General features: G+C 42.4%; 1 protein-coding gene across 4 annotated transcripts in view; it reads left to right on the plus strand.

Moving 5' to 3' along the window:
• LOC116984370 (tripartite motif-containing protein 66-like) overlaps window positions 1–24,679 on the plus strand; it is a 270,505-nt gene that overhangs the window by 89,333 nt on the left and 156,493 nt on the right. For all 4 annotated transcript variants that reach the window (XM_033038530.1, XM_033038529.1, XM_033038528.1 and 1 more), the window contains exon 2: window positions 19,607–19,710. In XM_033038530.1, coding sequence (XP_032894421.1) covers window positions 19,607–19,710 — 104 coding nt within the window. The remainder of the gene's footprint in view (window positions 1–19,606; window positions 19,711–24,679) is intronic.

Raw genomic sequence — 24,679 nt, forward strand, 5'->3', positions numbered from 1 at the left:
TTAACTCGCAAATTTTGAAAGACCCGCAAGGGAGTATATATCTAAAAAAACAGATGGACCTATTTTTTGAGACAAATGATACACCAGATATATCGCCCACTTTATTATGGGAATCCTTCAAAGCATTTATTAGAGGAGTCATTATCTCATATCAAGCTTTTCAAAACAAAAAGAATAAGAATGAACAAAGACAATTAGAAGAACAAATCAGAAAACTAGATATAGATAATGCTAAAGATCCAACTATGGATAAACATAATAAAATTTTAATACTGAAATTTAAGCTAAATAAATTATTATCAGAGAAGGTTATAAGATTATTCCAAATCACAAAACAAGAACAGTTCGAATTTGGGGATAAACCCCATAAACTTTTGGCACGCCAACTGAAAAAACGGGAAAAAGATCATGCAATTTTAAAGATTAAATCAGATAGAGGGGAATTACTAACACTACCTAATGATATCAATAAAAGATTTGCTCACTTTTACAAGAATTTATACACATCAAAAACGCTAATAGACAATAATAAAGTTTCAGAATTTTTGGACAACTGTAACCTTCCAAAACTAGAACTGAAGGAACAAGAGGAACTGGGAGCAAAAATTACATCTAAGGAAATAGAAGACACAATAAACTCACTTAAGAATGGAAAAACACCAGGACCAGACGGATTCAGTAATGAATTTTATAAATGTTTTTACGACATAGTTACACCACGTCTACAGAAAATGTATACATACGCTTTTAAAGAACAAATCTTACCTGAAACACTAGCAGAATCAACGATCACATTAATACTTAAAAAAGATAAAGATATAGAAGAACCAGGCTCATATAGAGCTATTGCTTTGTTAAATACGGACCAAAAAATATTAGCGAAAACACTAGCTAGAAGACTAAGTCAATAAGTTAGTAAATTAATAAATGAGGATCAAACGGGATTTATACCTAAGAGACATTCATTTAATAACCTGAGACGTCTGCTTAACATAATGCACTCTCACAAACCTCAAGAACAAGAGTTAGCTATCATTTCATTGGACGCAGAAAAAGCGTTTGATCAAGTAGTATGGGATTATATGATTAAAGTATTGCAAAAATTTCAAATGGGAGAGAACTTCATCGCATGGATAAAATTATTATATAACAAACCCACGGCTAGAATATTAACTAATAATATACTATCTACGAAATTCCAATTAACAAGGGGTAATAGACAAGGATGTTCATTATCACTGCTGTTATTCGCTCTGGGATAATTGAACCTTTAGCTGAAAAAATTAGAACACACCCGGATATTTACGGTTATAATACAAAATATTCAAATAACAAAATATCCTTATATGCAGACGATGTATTACTGTATATCACAAAACCCCAAATCAGTATACCAAACATATTAAATCTAATTGAGGACTTTGGATCTTTCTCAGGATATAGAATAAACTGGAACAAAAGTGAAATTATGTCGATAAAACCGAAAGATTCAACACATCTTTTGAAATTCCCCTTTAAAATAGCCACAGAAAAATTTAAATATTTAGGAATTGAAATCACTAGAAACTATCACGCTATGTTTAACGCCAATTATAGCCCCTTACTTAAGAAACGAAATAATCTAATCAAATTCTGGAAAACGCTCCCGATGTCTTTAATAGGTCGAATAAATGCTATAAAAATGATCTTTTTACCACAAATCCTATATTTATTTCAATCAATTCCAATATATCTTCCAAAAAAGTTTTTCAAAAAACTAGACTCAGACATTACAAATTTTATATGGGATTATAAATCCCACAGAATACAAAGAGCACACCTTAGTAAACCAAAAGAGATGGGTGGTCTAGCGCTCCCTAATTTTATGTACTATAATTGGGCAGTAAATATTAAAAATATGATTCACCTGCTGGACAATTCTGCCCAGTAGGTGGATTGGATTGTAATGGAGAGAGAAGACTGCGCTCCGTGTAATGCAGGAGCGACTCTCCTCTCACCAATCAATCTGAATAACAAAAATTATAATAAAAATCCAATGATACATAGTCCAATTAGAACTTGGAAACAAATAAAACAGAATCTAAAATTAAGAAATCTATCTCTTTTAATGCCAATAGTCAATAATCCGTTGTTTAAACCTTCAATTATAGATAAATCATTTACACAATGGGAAAGAATGGAAATCAAAACGCTCGGAGACTTGTATGAATTAGGAAAATTATTATCATTTCAACAATTACAACTGAAATATTATTTGAAAAATAATCAATATTTTAAATATCTTCAAATCCGTGACTATCTGAAAAAATACACAAAAGACTATCATTACATGTCCCCAGACTTATTGGATGAAGCCATGACGACAAAGGCTGAATCAGCAAATCTAATATCATACTTATACAACATTATTTTAAATATAGAAATACCTACAACTGATGGTATTAGAAGAGACTGGGAACAAGAACTAGTTATAAAAATTTCAAAAGAGAGCTGGGATAAACACTTACTATATGTGCATAAATGCTCGATCAACGTACGACATACTCTAATTCAATATAAAACATTACATAGACTATATTATTCAAAAACTAAAATAAATAAACTTTTCCCCAATGTCTCACCCATTTGTGATAAATGTCAGTCACAAGAAGCTACCATAGCGCACTCTTTTGTTTTTTGTATAAAAATCCAAAAATTTTGGAACGAAATATTTGAAACCTTCACAAAATCATTTAAAATAAAACTTGTACCAAAAGCAGAATGGATCATTTTTGGAATATCAGAAGGTAACCCCGAATTAAACGTGTTTCAAAAGAACTTACTTAATTACGGGCTAATAATGGGAAAAAAGCTTATACTCAAATTTTGGAAAATTGCTCCAATACCAACAATAAAAATGTGGATTTCAAACATGTTCGAAACACTACACTTGAAAGAGATGAGACTCCTCCTAGCAGGCAAAGCAGACCACTTCCAAAAGACATGGTCTGCATTTATGGAACTATTACAAGCATAAGGTGCAATAGTAATTTAAAATATAAATGGTACCAGGATCTGGTAACGGGGGGTATAAAATAATTATTTTTTTAAAAACACGGTTGGTATATCCTTTTTTGCGAGTTTTGTGTTACAAAGGAGCGATTGTTTTGCCTTTTTTTTCTTTTCTTTCTAGGGTCTTATTTCCTTTCTTTACTTCCTTCTCTAACTTCCTCCCTAAGGGGCTTTCTTTTCCCAACACTTTCCTGCACCTTCACGATTCTTGCTCACTTTCCTTACTTCTTTTATTTCTATCTTTTTTAAAGCTCGAAAAACGAAGTTGTACAACAAAATGTAATAGGATATATCTGATGTGTATTATTGTAATTTACTGTACTTCTAATTTAAAAAAAAAAAAAAAAAAATCCATCCAGTGATTTGGCCTCCACTGCCCTCTGTGGCAGGGAATTCCATAAATTCACAACTCTCTGGGAGAAAAAGCTTTTTCTCACCTCAGTCTTAAATGACCTCCCCTTTATTCTAAGACTGTGGCCCCTGGTTCTGGACTCGCCCAACATAGGGAACATATTTCCTGCATCGAGCTTGTTCACTCCATTTATAATTTTATATGTTTCTATAAGATCCCCCTCATCCTTCTAAACTCCAGTGAATCCAGTTTTTTCCCATAATAAAAACACTCATTGAGAATCTTGGCCTAAACATGGCGGTTTCCAAGGGGTCCTGTTCCAAGGGGGACTGCATATGATGAAATAATGGGTCAACTGGGCTTATATTCACTGGAATTTAGAATGAGGGTATTTTATATAAACATGTAACATTCGTAAAGGATTGGACAGGCTTGATGCAGGAAAAATGTTCCCGAGTTGGGGAAGTCCAGAACCAGGGTCACAGTTTAAAAATAAGGGGTCGGCTATTTAGGACTGAGATGAGGAAACATATCTTCACCCAGAGTTGTGAATCTGTGGAATTCTCTGCCACAGAAGGCAGTGGAGGCCACTTCACTGGATGTTTTCAAGAGAGAGCTAGATTTAGCTCTTAGGGCGAAAGGAATCAAGGGATATGGGGGAAAAGCAGGAAAGGGTTACTGATTTTAGATGATCAGCCAAGATCATATTGAATGGTGGTGCTAGCTCGAATGGCTGAATGGCCTACTCCTGCACCTATTTTTCTATGTTTCCATGTTACTATAATCATGACCTCATTCACCCACATCGTTCACCCATCTCTCCTGCTTGGGTCAGCGTTTCTCCAAAGAAAGATACTGTGAAAACATTTTTCTTAAATTAATGGCTGGTATTTTCTGCTTCAATGATAACAGGATTTGTAGTCACTCTCCTCATTGTTTTGCATAATGCTCCAACCGATTTTCCAAGAACAGATTATTTACTGAGTTGTGTTGGGTTCCCATTAAGTCTCCTCAATGTGGGAAAGATGTGGTTGAAGAACGGTCCTAGCTATAAATCACACAATTGTTAGAATAAAGGGGAGGTCTTAGAATAAAGGGCAGGTCATTTAAGACTGAGGTGAGAAAAAAACTTTTTCACCCAGCGAGTTGTGAATTTATGGAATTCCCTGCCACAGAGGGCAGTGGAGGCCAAGTCACTGTATGGATTTAAGACAGAGCTCTAGGGGCTAGTGGAGTCAAGGGATATGGGGAGAAGGCAGGCACGGGTTATTGATAGGGGACGATCAGCCATGATCACAATGAATGGCTTGAAGGGCCAAATGGCCTCCTCCTGCACCTATTTTCTTGTGGATAGCCTGTGGGTTGCGTGTGGGTAGCGTGCGGGTAGCATGTGGGTAGCACGGGACGGGCGCATGGAGTTGTGGAGTTGCGCGTGGTATCGCGCAGCACTCCAGGATTTCGTTCTGCATGAAATCTTCGCGCGCCACTGGCCTGTCCCGTAAATGACGGCCAAGTGGGACACCCTGGCGCGGCGCAATGTCTCACCTCCAACAGCAGCAGAAGCAGGCAAGCGATCGCCGAGCTCCGTCTGGGGCACACGGCCGTTGCGGATCCGGATCTGCCCCCACTTCTACTCCCAGAGCGGGGCCAAGACAATTGGAGATAGACACAAAATGCTCTAGTAACTCAGCGGGACCGGCAGCATCTCTGGAGAGAAGCAATGGGTGACGTTTCGGGTCGAGACCCTTCTTCAGACTGAAGAAGAATCTCGACCCGAAACATCATCCATTCCTTCTCTCCAGAGATGCTGCGACTGTTGCACGTCAGTCACTACCGGCCTGTCACGTAAATGACGGTTAAGTGGGACAGGCCCTTAAGAAACACTGCAGAAGAGGTTTACTAGAATGATGCCTGGATTGGAGGGTATTAGCTTTAAGGAGGGATTTGATACTTGGATTATTTTCCCTGGAATGCCGGAGTTTTATGGGTGACCTGATAGACGTATATGAAATTGTGAGAGGCATAAATAGGGTAGACTGTTTGCACTTTTGTAGGAGTAAAGGCATAGATTATTCAGAGGTCCAATGAGATTTAGGAGTTCTGGTGCAGGATTACCAAAAGGTTAATTTGCAGATTGAGTCAGTAGTAAGGAATGCAAATGCAATGTTAGCAGGGCCGGCCTTAGGAGGTGCGGGGCCCAATTGGAAACAATTTTGGTGAGCCCCAGGTTCCCAGCCAAGGTCTGTAGAATCATAGAAATATAAATAAAGTCTATTATAGACTTCATATCTCTATGGTAGAAAGGAAAGTAATGAAAATGTGCGCTAAAAAGTGCCTGCAAGTTAATGGACCAAATAGATCTAAGCTACATTTTTAAATATAAAATAGCATACACGTAAGCCTACAAGTAACAAACAAAATGTGTAGGTCACCTCTGAAAAGTACATAGTTACAATACCACTTGTTTTAGTGACTGTGAAATGAAAAAAAAGTAATTTAATTAACTAGATCCTGGAAAACCAATAACTATTGGTGAAAAACCAGTCCAGGCATTAAATGTTGGGCTTCAGCCCCATCCTACCCTTTGGGCATCTACCCCATCCTAACTTAGTTCTGTGTGTGTGTGTGTGTGTGTGTGTTAGTTGTGTGTGTGTGTTAGTTGTCTGTGCGTGATGTGTGTGTGTTAGTTGTCTGTGTGTTGTGTGTGTGTGTGGGAGGGAAGGAGAGAAGGGAGGGAGGGAGAGAAAGGAGGAAGGAGAAAAGGGAGTGAGGGAAGTAGAGAAAGAAGGGAGGGAGTGAAGGAGAGAGAGGAAGCGCCTGAGAAGGAAGGAGGAGGAGTAGGGATGGAAGGCCCTTCGGACGTTGCTTTCCGGGAGGAAGGAGGAGCGAGAGAGGAGAGCCGAGGTCGGGGTCCGGGCGGACAGGTGTGAGCTGAGCCGAGGTTTGTAAACGTTGCTCCAACCCCCGGCCCGGCCATCCCTGTATTGTTCACCGCATCTCCCCGGGGAGAGAGAGGGGTGGAGCCGGGGCTGTGTGCGTGAAGCACGGCGACTGGAGGGGTGGGAGCGTTGCCCCGGGACCGTGAGGGAACGACCCACCTTCCCCTTCTCCATCCCCCCTCACACCCCCCTCCCCATCTATCCTTTTCTTCCCCCTCCACCCCTCTACTTTCTCTCCACCCCTCTCTCGCCCCTCCACCCGGGGTAGATCTACCCAAGCCGAGAGTAGATTACTCTAGCGCGGGGCCCCCTTAGGCGCGGGGCCCATGTAGGAGAAATTGGTCCAATTGGCTTAAGGCCGGCCCTGAATGGTAGCATTCATTTCGCGAGGACTAGGATATAAAAGCAAGGATGTAATGCTGAGGCTTTATAAGGTGCTATTCAGACCACATTTGGAATATTGTGAGTAGTTTTGGGGCCTCAAAATGCTATAAAGCTGCTTCATGTCCTCCTGACCCTTGTACTCAATGTCTCGACCAATGTAGGCAAGCATGACCTGTACTGCTTTTAATACTCTACGTGTTGCCACATTCAGGAAGTTATAGACTTGGACCCCAAGATTCCTCTGAACAGCAATGAAGTTCGGGTCTTGCCATTAAATGAATATGTTACCCTTACATTTGACACCCCAAAGTGCAACATCTCACATTTGCATCAGACACAACGTGAAACATTGCCTGCTCATTCCTTCCACAGATGCTGACTGGCCCACTGACCCAACTCCAGTACTTGGTGCTTAGATCAAGATCCCAGCATCTGCAGTTTCTTGTGTCTCCTTGAATGTGTGCAGCTGGTAATCTCCTGTGATGGAGTTTTGGGGTAGAGAGTCTGTCTTTGGAGTCTCGTGTCTTTGGATGTGTATGTAAATGAGGTGTAAAGTGGAATTAACTGAGTAAAATAGAGACTCAATGCTGGCAATCCAGAAACAGAAAATTGCTGCAAGCACTCAGCGGGTGGTGTGATGAAGGGTCTGAAATGTCACAACTTTGTTCCAGAAGATTAGTCAAGCATGATTTCCCCTTCATAAATCCATGCTGACTTTGACCGATCCTGTCACTGCTTTCCAATTATACACAAACTGAAAATGAGTCGCTGAGTTACTTCAGCATTTTGTGTCTATTTTCGGTGTAAACCAACACCTGCAGTTTTTTCTGACACAAATAAGTTGCTTATGTCCATTTTACGGGTGATGCTAGCTAGCACTGGATCTTTCAAAGACCCAATTGTTTTTGTGGGTGCTTGACAAATGTTAGCAATGCACGTGACGATTCTTATCTCTGTTGTCCATTAACCTAAATTTCATGCGTAGTTTATGTTGCATTTTACCTGTGGTAAGAAATGGTTTTTATGAAGTCAGTGAAAATATTACAAAGTTATATTGGAGGTTCATCTACCAAGTATCATGCTGGTTTGGTAATGCACAAAACCCTCTCTTCAATTTGACCCAAAATGCTAATAATACAGTGAAGCTGATCTTGCTCTCTCTTATCTTTCAACTGGGTCACGCTGCACTCTTGTCCACTGATGTTATACATGTGAACTAGTACAGTCAAATTGATACTTGACAGCCATAGAGGGAGCACAGAGAAGGGTCACCAGACTGATTCCTGGGATGGCAGGACTTTCATATGAAGAAAGACTGGATAGACTCGGCTTGTACTCGCTAGAATTTAGAAGATTGAGGGGGGAACTTATAGAAATGTACAAAATTCTTAAGGGGTTGGACAGGCTAGATGCAGGAAGATTATTCCCGATGTTGGGGAAGTCCAGAACAAGGGGTCACAGTTTAAGGATAAGGGGGAAGTCTTTTAGGACCGAGAAAATCATTTTTTACACAGTGAATCTGTGGAATTCTCTGCCACAGAAGGTAGTTGAGGCCCGTACATTGGCTATATTTAAGAGGGAATTAGATGTGGCCCTTGTGTCTAGAGGGATCAGGTGGTATGAAGAGAAGGCAGGTACAGGATACTGATTTGGATGATCAGCCATGATCATATTGAATGGCGGTGCAGGCTCGAAGGGCCGAATGTCCTACTCCTGCACCTATTTTCTATGTTTCTATGTTTCTATGTTACCTTAACATTGCCAGTCAAAAAAAACACCAAAACCATGAAGTTACAAAGCTCCAGATCCAAGCCTGATCTGTCAGGTTTTACTCGCGTTATCTGCTCTTTGTTCAGATTTCCAGCAGGACCCGCACGTTCTCTTTTGCATTTTGCAGAGCCTGCATTGATTGTAGTTCAAGTATTAAATGTTGAGGACAGAGATCACTGAAGCCTGTGAGACCATGCACGTTGTGTCAGAGCTGAGATCTTGACCTTCCATAACTGACTAAAAGGCAATGGTATATTTATGGAGGCAGTGATGAACTTCATCTTCATCAATGTCTGCTGATGTAAATGTAGTTTCCAGGATATGAGTTGTATCCCTTGTTTTCCAGGAGCTTGCTTTGATTCTTTTTACTAATGGTTAGTGGGGCCAGGTTGGTACATGACAGTTGCATTGTTATTATTGTGTGGAAAGCTGCCACGCATCTTCCTCTGGAAACATAGCCCATTCATGAATTATCTATTGACAGGTCCAGGAAAATCTCAACAGGAGATCAGACCCAGTCAGAGTCATACAGCATGGAAACAGGCCCTTTGGCCCAAGTTACCCACACCACCAACATGTCCCATCTGCACTAGGCCCACCTGCCTGCGTTTGACCCATATCCCTCTAAACCTGTCCTATCGATGTACCTGTCTAAATATTTCTTAAATGTTGTGATAGTACCTGCCTCAACTACCTCCTCCAGCAGCTCATTCCATACCCCCAACACCCTTTGTGCAAAAAAGTTACCCCTCAGGTTCTTCACCCCCTCTCCTTAAACCTATAATTTCTTGTTCTGGATTCCCCTACACTGGGCAAGAGACTCTGGGTGTCTACCTGATCTATTCCTCTTATGATTTTATACCCTTTATAAGATTCCCCCTCATCCTCCTGCACTCTAAGGAATAGAATTGTAGCTTGTTTAACCTCTCCCTATAGCTCAGGCCCTCGAGTCCTGGCAACACCCTCATAAAATCTTCTCTGCACCCTTTCCATCTTGACCACAACTATTTTTAGCGAGACCAGCCAGGTCGAGCAAAATATTCTTTATTAACGAAATAACACTTGAACTACTCGCGTACTTAGTCGGCAATAAACGATGTAAGCTCCTGTCGTCGTGAGGAGCACTAACTACTGAACACACAAAAAAGCCCGCAAACGAACCCCCAGGTCACGTGACAGTCCTGACCAATGACGAGGTTTCTGAATACCCATCTTTAACACTAGGTGCTGCTACATATTTATATTTGTGAGTTTAGTTTCACATCTCTATTTATATTTATGATGGCAGTCAAGAATTTTGATCAAGCTATTGAAATCTGGTTGAATTGAAATTAACAGCAGGTGAGATTATTTCACAGTTCTGTGGTGCACCAATTAATATGTACAATGCCCAACAGTACAGAACAGGAACAGGCCTTTTGGCCCTTTCACTGTCACATGGCATCCATTATAATCCATCCTATATCATGTGGTTCAAATAATATACAGTATCATTCTTTGGATTGGAAAGTGTGGTCAATTTAAAATGTCGAATAAGAAGAGAAATAGAATTATTCAGAGTCCGACAATCTCGGTGCAGAGGAATTGATAGGTCTGATTTTGCTGTTCGTGAGAAAGCTGCTGGCCTCAAAAGGCTGCCTATAGAGTGATGAGAGCTTTCCTTTTACTGTAGCTAGTTGCTGTCAGGCATCATTGTGGCACGGTGACACAGCGGTAGATTTGCTGCCTTACAGCGCTTGCAGCGTCAGAGAACCAGGTTCGATCCTGCCTATGGGTGCTGTCTGTACGGAGTTTGTACGTTCTCCCCGTGACCGCATGGGTTTTCTCTGAGATCTTTGGTTCCCTCCCACATTCCAAAGAAGTACAGGTTTGTAGGTTAATTGGATTGGGTTTGTGTACTTGGTATAAGTGTCAATTGTCCCGTGTGTGTGTGCAGGCTCATGTTAATGTGCTGGTCGGTGCGGACTTGGTGGGCCGAAGGGCCTGTTTCCGTGTTGTATCTCTAAACTAAACAGAACTAAACAGGGTCTAAAGCTTCCATCAACCATGAAATCATTGCAGTAGATGAGTGGCAATCACCTTAAAAAATTCCCACAAATAACAGAGCTGGAAGGAAAAAAAAACAATAGTCTTTGATTGATGGTCAGAGTTCAGGATTCATGAAGTAGGATCCCAACCTGAAACATCACCTATCCCTGTTCTCCAGGGATGCTGCCAGACGCGCTGTGTTACTCCAATATTTTGCGTCTTTTCTTGGTGAACCAGCATCTGTAATTCTTTGTTTCTCCACCAGGATTCATCTGTACAATTGATTGCTGCTCTTGGGACAATTGTGTTCTGTTTTTGCAATCTGTATTTAATCCAGTGGAGCAATGCAAACATCCACAGATTTCCCAGCACCTATGCTTGGATTCTGCCCACCTATACAGGAAGAAATAGTCTGAGACCATATAGCCTGAGACTATATTGAAAGAGATAGTGTGGAAACAGGCCCTTCAGTACACCGAGCCCACGCCTACCATGCATCACCTGATCATAGTTATTCTACTTTCTCATCCACGCTCTACACACTTGGGAAATTTACAGGCTAATTAACCTATAAAGCCATATGTCTCTGAGTTGTGAGAGGATACCCACGCAGTCAGAGAGAGAGCATGCAAACTCCACACAGACAGCACCACATGTCAGGATCAATCCCGGGTCACTGCTCTGTGAGGCAGCAGCTCTAGCAGAACATTCCTTTGGCCAGTTCGTTGGACTGGCTTTGGTACATGGACCTTTAACCCTTATCATAATATATTGGTCCTGAATTTTTATTATTTCATGTATCTGATGAAGAGTCATAGAGCACAAAAACAGGACCTTTGGCCAAACTCATCCTTGTTGACCAAGGTAGCCCATCTATGCTAGTCCCAGTTTGTTGCATTTGGCTCATATCTCTCTAACCTTTCCTGTCCAAGTGTCTTTAAAATGTTGTTATTGTACTTGCTCCAACTGGCTCCTCTGGCAGCTCATTCCATACACCATCTGTGAGAATAAGTTGCCCACCAGGATCATGATAAATCTTTTCCCTCTCACATTGAACCTATGTCCTCTGGATCTTGATTCCCCTATCCTGGGTAAAAGACTGTGTGCATTCACCCTTTTAATTCCCCTCCTGATTTTATACATCTCTATAAGATTATCCCTTAGCATTGTGTGCTCCAAGGGGTAAAGTCCTAGCTTGCCTAATATCTCCCTATAGTTCAGACCCTCAAGTCCTGACAACATTTCATAAATCTTTTCTGCACTCTTCCCAGCTTAACAATATCCTTCCTATAGCAGGGTGACCACAAACTGAACACAGTGGCGCAGCGGTAGAGTTGCTGCCTTACAGCACCAGAACCCTGGGTCTTGGGTTTTCACAACTATCTTCACTATCTGTAAAACCACCCACTTTTGTATCATCAGCAAACTTGTTCATCTTGCCTTGTATCCAAATCATTGATGTAGATGACAAACAGTAACGAGCCCAGCACCGAACCCTGAGGCACACCACTAGTCACAGGCCTCCAGTCCAAGAAGCAACCTTCCACCATCACCCTCTGCTTCCTTCCATGGAGCCAATTTGCTATCCATTCAGCTATCTTTCCTTGGATCCCATGCGATCTAATCTTCCAGAGCAGCCTACCATGCGGAACCTTGTCGAATGCCTTACTGAAATACATATACACAACATCTACAGCTCTGCCCTCATCGACCTTTTTGGTCATGTCTTCAAAAAACTCAATCAGATTGTGAGACACGACCTCCCACGTACAAAACCATGCTGACTATCCCTAATCAGCCCCTGCCCATCCAAATGCCTGTATAACCTATCCCTCAGGATACTCTCCAGTAACTTTCCAACTACAGATGTTAAGCTTACTGGCCTATAGTTCCCAGCATTTTTTCTGCAGCCCTTCTTGAAAAGAGGCACAATATTTGCCACCCTCTTCTGGCATCTCTCCCAAATTTAAGGACTACTCGTAAATTTCAACCTGGGCTCCCACAATTTCCTCTCTAGTTTCCCGCAATGTCCTTGGATATATCTGATCAGGCCCTGTAGATTTGTCTACCTTCATACATGTTAATGCGCGGGATCGCTGGTCGGTGCAGACTTGGTAGGCCGAAGGGCCTGTTTCCGCGCTGTATCTCTAAACTAAACTTAACTAAATGTGAGCTCACCCACATCTTGTACAACTTTAACATAATGTACCAATGTACCAAATGCCCTCTTCACCACCCTAATTACATGTAATGACACTTTCAGGGAACTGTGCACCTGTACCTCTAGATCCCTCTGCTCCACAATTCTGCAAGGCTCTGCCAGTCATTGTGAAGGTCCTTCTCTTGTTTGACTTCCCAAAAAGCAACACCTCACACCTATCTACATTGAATTCCATGACCATTCTGCAGTCCACTTGCCCAGCTGATCCTGGTCTGGAACACAGAACAAAGAATAGTACAGCACAAACACAGGTCCTTCGCCCCACAATGTCAGATAAGTGATGCCAGGACCACCACTTATGTACCTGCACATAACCTTCTTTCCCTATAGTTTCTATTTCCTATAAAACCTATTATTTCCTATAAAAGTCTCTTAAACGCCACTCTCATATCTGCTTCAACCTCCGCGCCCCAACAGCACTCACCACCCACTGTTACAACACAACTTGCAGATCTCTTAAACCTTGCCCCTCTCACCTTAAACCTAGCATCTGATTTTTCCATACCGGGAAAAGCTTGGACTGTCTACTCCTAATCCAGGTATCAATCTGGTAATCCTCCTCTGCACCCTTTACAAAGCCTCCACGTCCTTCCTTTAATGGGGTGATTTGTCAAAGTAGTGTTGGAGAATTGCTGCAAGAACAAGATAAAGCCATTGTAAACTGATGACCAGAAAATACTTCATCTTATGGATAGAGTTCCTATCTGATAGGCTGCTTTTGCCTGTACAATACTGAGTGATGTTGAATCTAAGTGAAGAGTATGCATTATTTCTACAATATGCCCAAAACCTGACCCAAAATTATAAAAGGTTATAAAATGACCTGCCAAGAAAACACAGAAATATAGGGAAAAAAGTAGCTCACGTAGCCATGTGAGCCTGTTTTTCCTCACTCAATACCTTGATGGTAGATCTGCCTCCCATCCTAGATAGACTCAAAATGCTGGAGTAACTCAGCGGGACAGGTAGCATCTCTGGAGAGAAGGCATGGGTAACGTTTTGGGTCGTGACCCTTCATTCCTTCCATCCTAGATCCACATGCCTGGTTTAAGTCTATGTGCTTTAATATGTTTGGTTAATTCAAGAAAATGGTCCCAGATTTAACAGTTATAAGTAGCCCAGCATTTATTGCCATATGGTACACAAGAATGCTGGAGAAACTCAGCGGGTGCAGCAGCATCTATGGAGCGAAGGAAATAAGCAATGTTTCGGGCCGAAACCCTTCTTCAGACTCCACAAAAATGCTGGAGAAACTCAGTGGGTGCAGCAGCATCTATGGAGCGAAGGAAATAGGCAACGTTTCGGGCATGTTGGGCAGTACAGTAGCGCAGCTGGTAGAGCCGCTGCCTGAGCGCCAGAGACCCAGGTTTGATCCTGATACCATGTGCTGTTTGTGTGGAGTTTACACGTTCTCCCTGTGACCGCATGGATTTCCTCCCTTCCTCACTCTTTCAAAGACGAGAGAGTTTGTAGGTTAATTGGCCTCTGTAAACTTGCCCCTAGTGTGTATGGAGTGTAAGAGAAAGAAGGATAACATAGACCTCGTGTGAATGGGTGATCAGTGATCATCATGGACTCAGAGGGCTGAGGTTTAGAGATACATCATGTTTCCATAATGTATCTCTCAACTAAACTAAACTCAGGGGTTTGCAGACTGGGTAGGCTCAGAAGACACAGAGGAATATACAGTAGATCAGTTGCAGAAATGGCAGATGGAGTTGACTTTAGTTGATGGTCACGTGTACTGAGGTACAGTGAAGATCTGTTGTTGCATGCTAACCAGTCAGCAGAAAGACAACACATGATTACATTCAAGCCCTCCACAGTGCACAGATATATGATAAAGGGAATAATGTGAATAACATTTAGAGCATGATTAAGCTAGTAAAGTCTGGTCAAAGTTAGTCCGAGTGTCTCCAGTGAAGTAGATAGTAGTTCAGGACTGTTGTTGGTAGGATGGTTCAGTTGCCTGATAACAGCTGGGAAGAAATTATCCCTGAATCTGCAGGTGTGCATTTTCACACTTCTATACCTTTTGATTGATCGGAGAGGGGAGAAGTGGGAGTGGCCAGGGTGTAACTTATCCTTGATTATGCTGCTGGCCTTGTCGAGGCAGCGTGAGGTGTAAATGTAGTCAATGGAAGGGAGGTTGGTTTGTGTGATGGGCTGGGCTGCGTCCACAACTCTCTGCAGTTTCTTATGGTCTTGGATGGAGCTGTTCCCAAACCGTGCTGTGATGCATCCCGATAAAATGCGTTCTATGGTGCACCTGTAGAAGTTGGTGAGAGTTGTTTAGGGATATGCTAAACTTCTAAGGAAGTAGAGGCATTGGCGTGCTTTCTTGACCATTGCTTTGATATGGGTGGTCCAGGTTACGTTGCTGGTGATATTTACTACCATAAAATCGATGTTATTTCTACTTCAGCACCGCCAATGCAAACTGGGGTATGTGTACCGCTTTGCTTCCTGAAGTCGATCACTATCTCCTTTGTCTTGCTGACATTGAGAGATACCAGGTCATGAGGTTCTCGATCACCTTCCTGTACTCCTATAATTATTAGACATAATTATTTGACACCGTCTCATCATTATTTGAGGACATTTAGCCTGAGCAAGTGTGAGGTGTTGTACTTTGGGAGGTTGAATGTAAGGAGCGAGTGTACAAAGTGGAAACACAAGCAGATAGTGAGGTAAAGAAGGCACATGGGATGCTTGGCCTTATTGTTAGGAGCATTGAGTACAAGAGTCAGGAAGTCTATAGCACTATGGTTAGGCCATATTTGGAATATATCATGCAATTCTCATCACCCCAATATAAGAAAGATGTGGACGCAATGGAGAGGATGCAGAGGACGTTTACCAGAAAGCCTTCTGGATTAGACCGTTTTAACTACAGGGAGAGGTTTAAATAACCATATAACCATATAACAATTACAGCATGGAAACTGGCCATCTCGGCCCTACAAGTCCGTGCCGAACAATTATTTTCCCTTAGTCCCATCTGCCTGCACTCAGACCATAACCCTCCATTCCTTTCTCATCCATATACCTATCCAATTTATTTTTAAATGATAAAATCGAACCTGCCTCCACCACTTCCACTGGAAGCTCATTCCACACAGCTACCACTCTCTGAGTAAAGAAGTTCCCCCCTCATGTTACCCCTAAACTTCTGTCCCTTAATTCTCAAGTCATGTCTTCTTGTTTGAATCTTCCCTACTCTCAATGGGAAAAGCTTGTCCACGTCAACTCTGTCTATCCCTCTCATCATTTTAAAGACCTCTATCAAGTCCCCCGTTAACCTTCTGCGCTCCAGAGAATAAAGACCTAACTTATTCAACCTTTCTCTGTAACTTAGTTGCTGAAACCTAGGCAACATTCTAGTAAATCTCCTCTGTACTCTCTCTATTTTGTTGACATCCTTCCTATAATTAGGCAACCAAAATTGTACACCATACTCCAGAATTGGTCTCACCAATGCCTTGTACAATTTTAAAATTACATCCCAACTTCTATACTCAAATAAACATGGATTTTCTCTGGAACATCAGAGGTTGAGGGAAGACGATAGAAACCTAGAAACAAAGAAAATAGGTCAGGTGGAGGCCATTCGGCCTTTCGAGCCAGCTCCGCCATTCATTGCGATCATGGCTGATCGTCCCCAATCAATAACTCATGCCTGCCTTCTCCCCATATCCCATGATTCCACTAGCCCCTAGAGCTCTATCTAACTCTCTCTTAAATCCATCCAGTAATTTGGCCTCCACTGCCCTCTGTGGCAGGGAATTCCACAAATTCACAACTCTCTGGGTGAAAAAGATTTTTCTCATCACAGCCTTAAATGGCCTCCCCTTTATTCTCAGACTGTGGCCCATAGTTCTGGACTCGCCCAACATTGGGAACATTTTCCCTGCATCTAGCTTGTCCAGTCCTTTTATAATTTTATATGTTTTTATAAGATCCCCCTCATCCTTCTAAATTCCAGTGAATACAAGCTTAGTTATTTCAATCTTTCCTCATATGACAGTCCCGCCATCCCAGGGATCAATCTCATGAACCTACGCTGCACTGCCTCAATCATAAGGATGTCCTTCCTCAAATTAGGAGACCAAAACTGTACACAATACTCCAGGTGTGGTCTCACCAGAGCCCTATACAACTGCAGAAGAACCTCTTTACTCCTATACTGAAATCCTTTTGTTATGACCATTAGCTTTCTTCACTGCCTGCTGTACCTGCACGCCAACTTTCAGTGACTGGTGTACAAGGACGCCCAGGTCTCGTTGCACCTCCCCCTTACCTAACCTAACCCCATTGAGATAATAATCTGCCCCCTTGTTTTTGCCGCCAAAGTGGATAACCTCACATTTATCTATATTATACTGCATCTGTCATGCATCTGCCCTCTCACTCAACCTGTCCAGGTCACCCTGCAACCTCCTAACATCCTCTTCACAGTTCACACTGCCACCCAGCTTATAGAAGTATATAAAATCATGAGGGGCATAATTTATGATGTATACAAGTATATACTTATGAAATATAAGTTTCTACTTATGAAGTATAAGTATATAAGTATATACATAATTGTGGATGGGTAGAATTTAGAGATGCAGCATGGTAACAGGCCTATCAGCCCACCAAGTCTATGCTAACCCCATACACAAGCACTATTCTACACACTAGGGACAATTTACAACTTACATAAGCCTGTACTTCTTTGGAGTGCGGAAAGAAACCAAAGCACCCAGAGAAAATCTATGCAGTCAGAAGTATAAACGTACAAACACCGTACAGACAGCACCTGTAGTAAGGATTGAAACTGGGTCTCTGATGTTGTAGGGCAGGAACTCTACCACTACGCCACTGTGCTGCACATTCAGAACCTTTCTAGACAGTCAGAGCCTTTTTCCCCAGGGTAGAAATGTCCAGCAGGAGAGGGCATTGCTATAAGGTGAGAGGGGGAAAGGTGAATGGAGATGTGTGGTGAAAGTTTTTTATACAGAGTGGTGTGAGCCTGGACGTATTGTCAGGGGTAATGCTGTAGGTTTTTGGAAAGGCACATGTAATGCAGGTAATAGAGGGACATGGATCATGTACAGGCAGATGAAATCAGTTCAGCTAGACAGCATGTTCGGCACAAACAAACGCCTGTTCTTGTGCTGTACTATTCTATGTTAACTATAATGTTCCAGGTTCCTTATTTCCCACCTGGAAGGACTAGCTCTTTTTTTTAAAGTCTTTTGACCTACTCTCCTCAATCAGCAGTATTTTCTATATAAAACATCTCAAAACCCAAGGAAATCAACACCTAGCCAGCAGATTTCAACAGGATGCAGCCCTTCATTTCAGCCACAGCTCCTCAGAATGTAAATGTGATTCAACTTATATATCCACTACCGCAAAGGCTAGGAGCTGTGATCGGTTCCCATAGCTACTTACAATACTCTAGGCTAGTTTGTAATGCTTCAAGGGGCGACACGGTGGCGCAGCGATAGAACTGCTGCCTTACAACGTCAAAGACCTGGGTTCGATCCAGACTACGGGTGCTGTCTATATGGAGTTTGTATTTTCTCCCCGTGACCTGCGTGGCTTTTCTCTGAGATCTTCAGTTTCATCCCACACTCCAAAGACGTACAGGTTTGTAAGTTAATTGGCTTGGTATAAATGTAAAATTGTCCTTAGTGTGTGTACGTTAATGCGAGGGGATTGCGAGTTGGTGCGGACTTGTTGGGTCGAAGGGCCTGTTTCCGTGCTGTATCTTTAAACTAAACTAAACCTAACTTCTACTCTCTTGCATTGCATTACCCCAGAAGCAATTAGTCTTTTTCCATGCCTGTTGGCAGCATTTTAACCGTCTATGGTTATGGAAGCCTAGTCACATGAGCCTCTGATTCTTCCATCACCATGACTCTTCTGCGGAATATCTGCCCCAAACCATTTTCCATTCATGCACAAATTGCATTAACAACAAAACATTTGAAAGTAATCACAGCTGTTTCTCCAGCTACACAGTTCTGAATTGCTATTGGTTTATTTTGCTATTTTAATGTATAATCGTGGAACATGTTACAGCAACTTTAAGTTTAAATGGGGATAAATCTATTTATCCATTTAAAAAAATATATTTACGGTCTCTTGGAGGCAGTGAACAATATCTATCATTAATACATCTGTCTTAAGTTAATGCATCTGTTACAAACTGTATTGCAAAGCTAATTAATTAAAAACAGAATGACATCTGACATTTGCTACGTGGCACCTGTCTCTTGACTCTTGATTCAATTGGTATCTCGCTCTTGCATCTGAGTCAGTGGTTTGTGGTTTGAAATCCCACTCCAGTGACTTGAGCACAAAAACTTCCGGTGACACTCTACTGCACTGCGGGAGTCTTGGGTGTAGATACAAGATCATATGATACAGTTTCAAATAAGAGCTTAGGAGTTAGCCTGGCTCCTTTTCACACCATTATGGACATCACTCTATGAGATTATTATCAGTTTGCTGTTTGACAGATCTGAATGTCAATTGTCTTTCATTTTGCTACGTTTCAATGTTGGTTGCACGGCAAGAACATTTCGCTAGCTGTAAACACTTCAAATTATTAAATAAGTATCTTAAAAGTGCAACGTGAATGCTGGTCTTCTGTGTCTGAGTAAATGTATGCATTCATTCAGAATATTTAATCAAGATGAATAAAGCCTTTTTATTTTCCTGGATATAACTTTGCTGCAAAGTAGTTTTCTCTTTAGAAGGAGGCATTTTTTTCATTAAACTGCATGTGTTGCTTTTTGTATGTGTGGTTAATTTCATTTCCTGCTGTTGATCTGGTGTTTTGTTTTACTGCTCTGGCTACCTCAGGTATTATCTGTTGCCCTGCTTGCAGGCAAACGTGTTACACAGGCGATGTGGTGGACAACGTCTTCATCAGAGAATATCCACCAGAGTCACTAAACATGGACACGGTAAGTGCAGTGAAAATCAAGAAATCAATTTGAATGCATTTATCTGAATTATGCTATGGATAATCTGAGTTATGGATGTTTTCAAAATGAATGTTAATATAAAACGAAAAGCAATCAGCATACTCTATCCTGTCTAATCTGCAAGATTAGCTAGTTCAGCAGATCTGCAAAATGAGTGCATTCACATCTTGGACTTCTTAATCCTGAGTTATCTACATAAATCATAAAATGTTTCTAACATAGTTTCAAAAACATATAAACTTGCTAAGTAAAAATATATTTTACATTTGAAAGTATGAACTGCTTTTTGTTAATTTTGCCATAATTTCAATTAGAATTGCTTTGTCATATACTCACTTTTTAGTTAATTATTTAATATATTTGTAATATTTTCTTAACATCAGGAACATTTGGAATATTTTTGGCCTTAAACTGTAAGCTGGCAATTATGCTGGGTGTGGTTTCTCGAGCTTGTTACATTTCCACTTGGTTTGCGGGTGCAGTCCCCCCCCCCCTCCTCCTCCTCGGTTCTGTACAAGTACATTGTACAAGTTGCAATGTACAAGTGGCCATAAACCCTTCATGCCACACCCCACCATTTGCCTACTGCCTATCTACCATAGAGCTATTCACAGTAACCAACTAACTTACTCTCAATTTGCTACTCAGATGCAGGACAAAATTGGAACACCTCTAGTAAGCCTTTGTAGGTCATGACACTGTAGCTAAGGGAAAGCAGCACCTCTTGCTGCAACACTCTGTTGCATAAGTTTTTAATCGTAAAGAGAATTCATTTTATTCATTATTTAACCTGAACAATTCTCTTTTTACGGGCTAGATTTTTCACTACCTGAAGAATGGCAGTCTTTCATCCCCAAAGGGGATTCCCTTCAATTCAATTTTGGGCCCATTTTGTCTCTTTTTCTGCAACCTTTTCCAGCACTAGCAATCATTCATGCTTCTATGTTTTCCCAATTCTAGACTTGAGGATTCGTGATTTTAACTATTCCTCCACTTCCAGCAAACATGGACTCCATTCTAAGATCTAGAATCCCTGGCTATACATTTCTACCTCTTTATCTTTCTTTACTTTGTTAAAATCTTCCTTAACTTTATGAAATTGAGTGAAATATTTTTTTGGTAATATACTTCTTCGCTTCAGTGTACCGTTGTTTTCAAGATTCTACTTAAATCCAGGTACCACTTTTTGAACGGTTAGTGGCAATTGCTATTTGCTCTTGCTGGCAAGTTTTGATGCAAACATCAGATTGCAATCATTGCTATCGGATGTGTTCTCGAACGCTGCAGAGTTCCTTCAGTGCACTCCATGAAGCTGTGTCATTGTGGATGAATACTGATAAACTGTTTTTTCATACTTTGAGATTCTGCATAGCTTTCAGCCCAGGGCTGGGTTGCATTCCAGAGTGATCAGCCTTGCTGACAATGAATGGTCCTTGTTGTCACGTAACCTCCCATGGACTGCTTCTGAATGAAATACCTGTGATTAAATGCTAACTGACCCTTGAAGGAGTGGAATGCATTTGTTTCTATTCTTGTGCTGAGTTTCTCCCATAATGATGACATAGTTTAGACTTTACTTTATAATTTAGAGATACAGCGTGGAAACAAGCCCTCTGACCTATTGAGTCAGCACCGGCCAGCCATCATCCTGTACACTAGCACTATTTTACACACTAGGGACAATTTGCAGAAGCCAATTAACCTACAAACCTGTATGTCTTTGTCTTGTGGGAGAAAACTCGAGCACCCACACGCTTACAGGGAGGATGTACAAACTTCACATAGACAGCACCCCTAGTCAGTATCAAACCCGGGACCCCGGTGCTGTAAGGCAGCAACTTTAATGCTCTGCCACTGTGTTGCCCAAATTGTTCTACTCTTCACCCAAAGAGAACTGCTGGTTCATTGCAATGTCAAGGATGTTTAATTGTTATATGTACTGGCAACAGAACAAAGGAATTCTTCCATGCTGCAGCTTAACTGGCCCATTAATGCTTTAATACATAAATATATAGAAATAATTATTAATATATTACATTTGGAACAGTAATACTAGGTAACCATAATAGTGCAAAATTGAAGTCTACAGTGCAACCAAAACACAGTGCAGAGAAGATCATAGTTGCTATGAGCTATCATAGTTCTGGTTGTATTGAAGTCATGGTTGGTGTTGTGCAGAGTTATGGGCCTGTCCCACTTAGTGATTTTTCAGGCGACTGCCGGCGAATGTCAAATCGTAGCAGGTCGCTGAAAAAACCGGCTCTGGAATGGCGACTGGAACAGCGACTGTCAGAGTGGAACACACACACACACACACATCAGCTACTTATGCAGGCAGGGGACAAGGCAAGCGGGGGGAGCGCTGTCTGAATGAAATTCACAAGGTGCAAAGCCAATGCGATACAGACACACACCACGATGAACAGGAAGGCTGGTGCTGTAATTAAGACGGTGAAAGCACAGTGTACGGGAAGGTACCAAAAATGCTGGAGAAACTCAGCGGGTGCAGCAGCATCCATGGAGCGAAGAAGATAGGCAATGTTTCGGGCCGAAGCCCTTCTTCAGACTGATAGGGGGTGGGGAGAAGAAAGGAAAAAGGAGGAGGAGGAGCCGAGGGCTGAGGAGGCTCAGGACAGAGAGGTCAGACGGGGAATGGGGAGGGGGAGTTGAAGTGCTGAGCCACCGGGAGGTCAGGTTGGTTAGTGCGGAACGAGCGGAGGTGTTCGGCGAAACGATCGCCAAGCCTACGCTTGGTCTCACCGACATAGATCAGCTGACATCCAGAGCAGCAGATGCAATAGATCGTACGGGAAGGGTCAGTTAAGTCTTTTAAAAGAGGGGGGGAGAGGTGGGGAGAAGGGGGAGAGGGGTGGGGAGAAGGAGTGGAGACAACTTCTTATGCCCCTGTCCCACTTAGGAAACCTGAACGGAAACCTCTGGAGACTTTGCGCCCCACCCAAGGTTTCCGTGTGGTTCTCGGAGGTTTTTGTCAGTCTGCCTACCTGCTTCCACTACCTGCAACCTCCGGCGACCACCTGCAACCTCCGGAAACCGCACGGAAACCTTCGATGGGGTGCAAAGTCTCCAGATGTTTCCGTTCAGGTTTCCTAAGTGGGACAGGGGCATAAGAAGCCAGAGAAACACAGCTGTGAAGCTCGGTGAACATTAACATAAAACTACTGTTTCCGTTTTTTTCCCTCAATGAGCCAATGAAATTAATCAATCACCAATGGCGACAATCTACGACCTCCTGGCGACCCACTACCACTGCACCTACGTCACTCTCCATGGCATAAAAATTCTGGTCGCCACTAATTTTTCAACTTGAAAAATTAGCGCAAACCAGTATGAAGCTGCGACTAGTTACGAGAATGCGGGAACTTACTCACCACCACGCAGGCGACACCCCGGCAATCTCCGGCGAACATGTGGCGACCTCATAGTCTCCTGTAGTCGCCTAAAAAGTTGCGTAAGTGGGACAGGCCTATTACATTGCCTGATGCTGGAAGGTAGTTGGTCTTGAACCTAGTGGTCCTGGTTTTCAAGGTCTAGTACCTTCTCCCCGAAGGTAGTGGTTACATGAGTGTGTGGTCAGGGTGGTGTGGATCTTTGATACTGGCTGTCCTTTTGTGACATTGCCTCCTATAGATCTGTTTAATGGTGTGGAGGATGTCAGTACTTGTGAAGGACCAGGCAATGTCTAACACTCCATGTAGTGGTTTCATCTGGCGATTTGAACCAGGAGTAACCAGGCCATGGTGCAACTATTCAGCATGCTCTATACTACAGTATACACCTGACAAAGTGTGATAGTGTATTCGTCAACATACCAAATCTCCTCAATCTTCTAAGGAAATAGAAGTATTGATGTTTTCTCTGTGATTGCATCAATGTGCAGGGCCCAGGACCGAGCCTCAGAGAGATGCGTGTCCAGGAACTTGAAGGTGTTGCCCCTCGGCACAGTGGATGCAATGGTTGCTGCCTTTCAGCCCCAGATACCCAGGTTCTATCCTGACTATGGGTGCTGTCTGTATGGAGTTTGTACGTTCTCCCTGTGACCGTGTGGGTTTACTTCGGGTGCTCCGGTTTTCTTCCACACTCCCAACACGTACAGGTTTGTCGGTTAATTGGCTTTGGTAATCTGTAAAATTGTCCCTGTTGTGTGTAGGCAAGTGTATGGGTGTTCGCTGGTCAACGTGATCATGGGCCTGTTTCCACGCTGTTATCACTAAATTCTAAAGTCATTGTATCGTGTGTTTCCCTTGCTGATGTCAACAATCCTCTCTCAGGTCTTGCAAACGCTGAGAGCAAGATTGTTTTTCTGGCACAATTCAATTAAATGTTTATCTCCTTCCTCTATTCTGACTTAGTTTTAGTTTGGAGATACAGCACTGAAACAGGCCCTTTGGCCCACCGAGTCCGCGCCGACCAACGATCCCCACATATTAACACACTCCTACACACACTAGGGGCAATTTACACATTTACCAAGCCAATTTACCTACATGCCTGTACGTCTTTGGAGTGTGGGGGGAAACCGAAGATCTCGTAGAAAACCCACGCAGGTCACGGGGAGAATGTACAAACTCCATACAGACAGCACCCGTAGTCTGGATCGAACCCGGGTCTCCGCCGCTGCAAGCATTAACATTTTTTGTCAATAAACGGTGGTTTTGATGGCGAGTTTAAAGAAGGTCTGCACAATCATAGGTACACAGAGAGTAGAGCAGTGGTCTTGGCCGCACAGCCTAGAGTGGTGCAGTGGGTTAGTCACACCGCCTATATGGAGTTATAGAGTCATACAGTGTGGAACAGGTTATTTTGGCCCAACTTGCCCACACCGGCCAACATGTCGCGGCTACACTAGTTCCACCTGCTTGCGTTTGGTCCATATCCCTCTAAACCTATCCTATCCATATACCTGTCTAACTGTTTCTTAAATGTTGGG

The sequence above is a fragment of the Amblyraja radiata genome, chromosome 20 (genome assembly GCF_010909765.2).
Source record: "Amblyraja radiata isolate CabotCenter1 chromosome 20, sAmbRad1.1.pri, whole genome shotgun sequence".
Lineage (NCBI taxonomy): Eukaryota > Metazoa > Chordata > Chondrichthyes > Rajiformes > Rajidae > Amblyraja > Amblyraja radiata.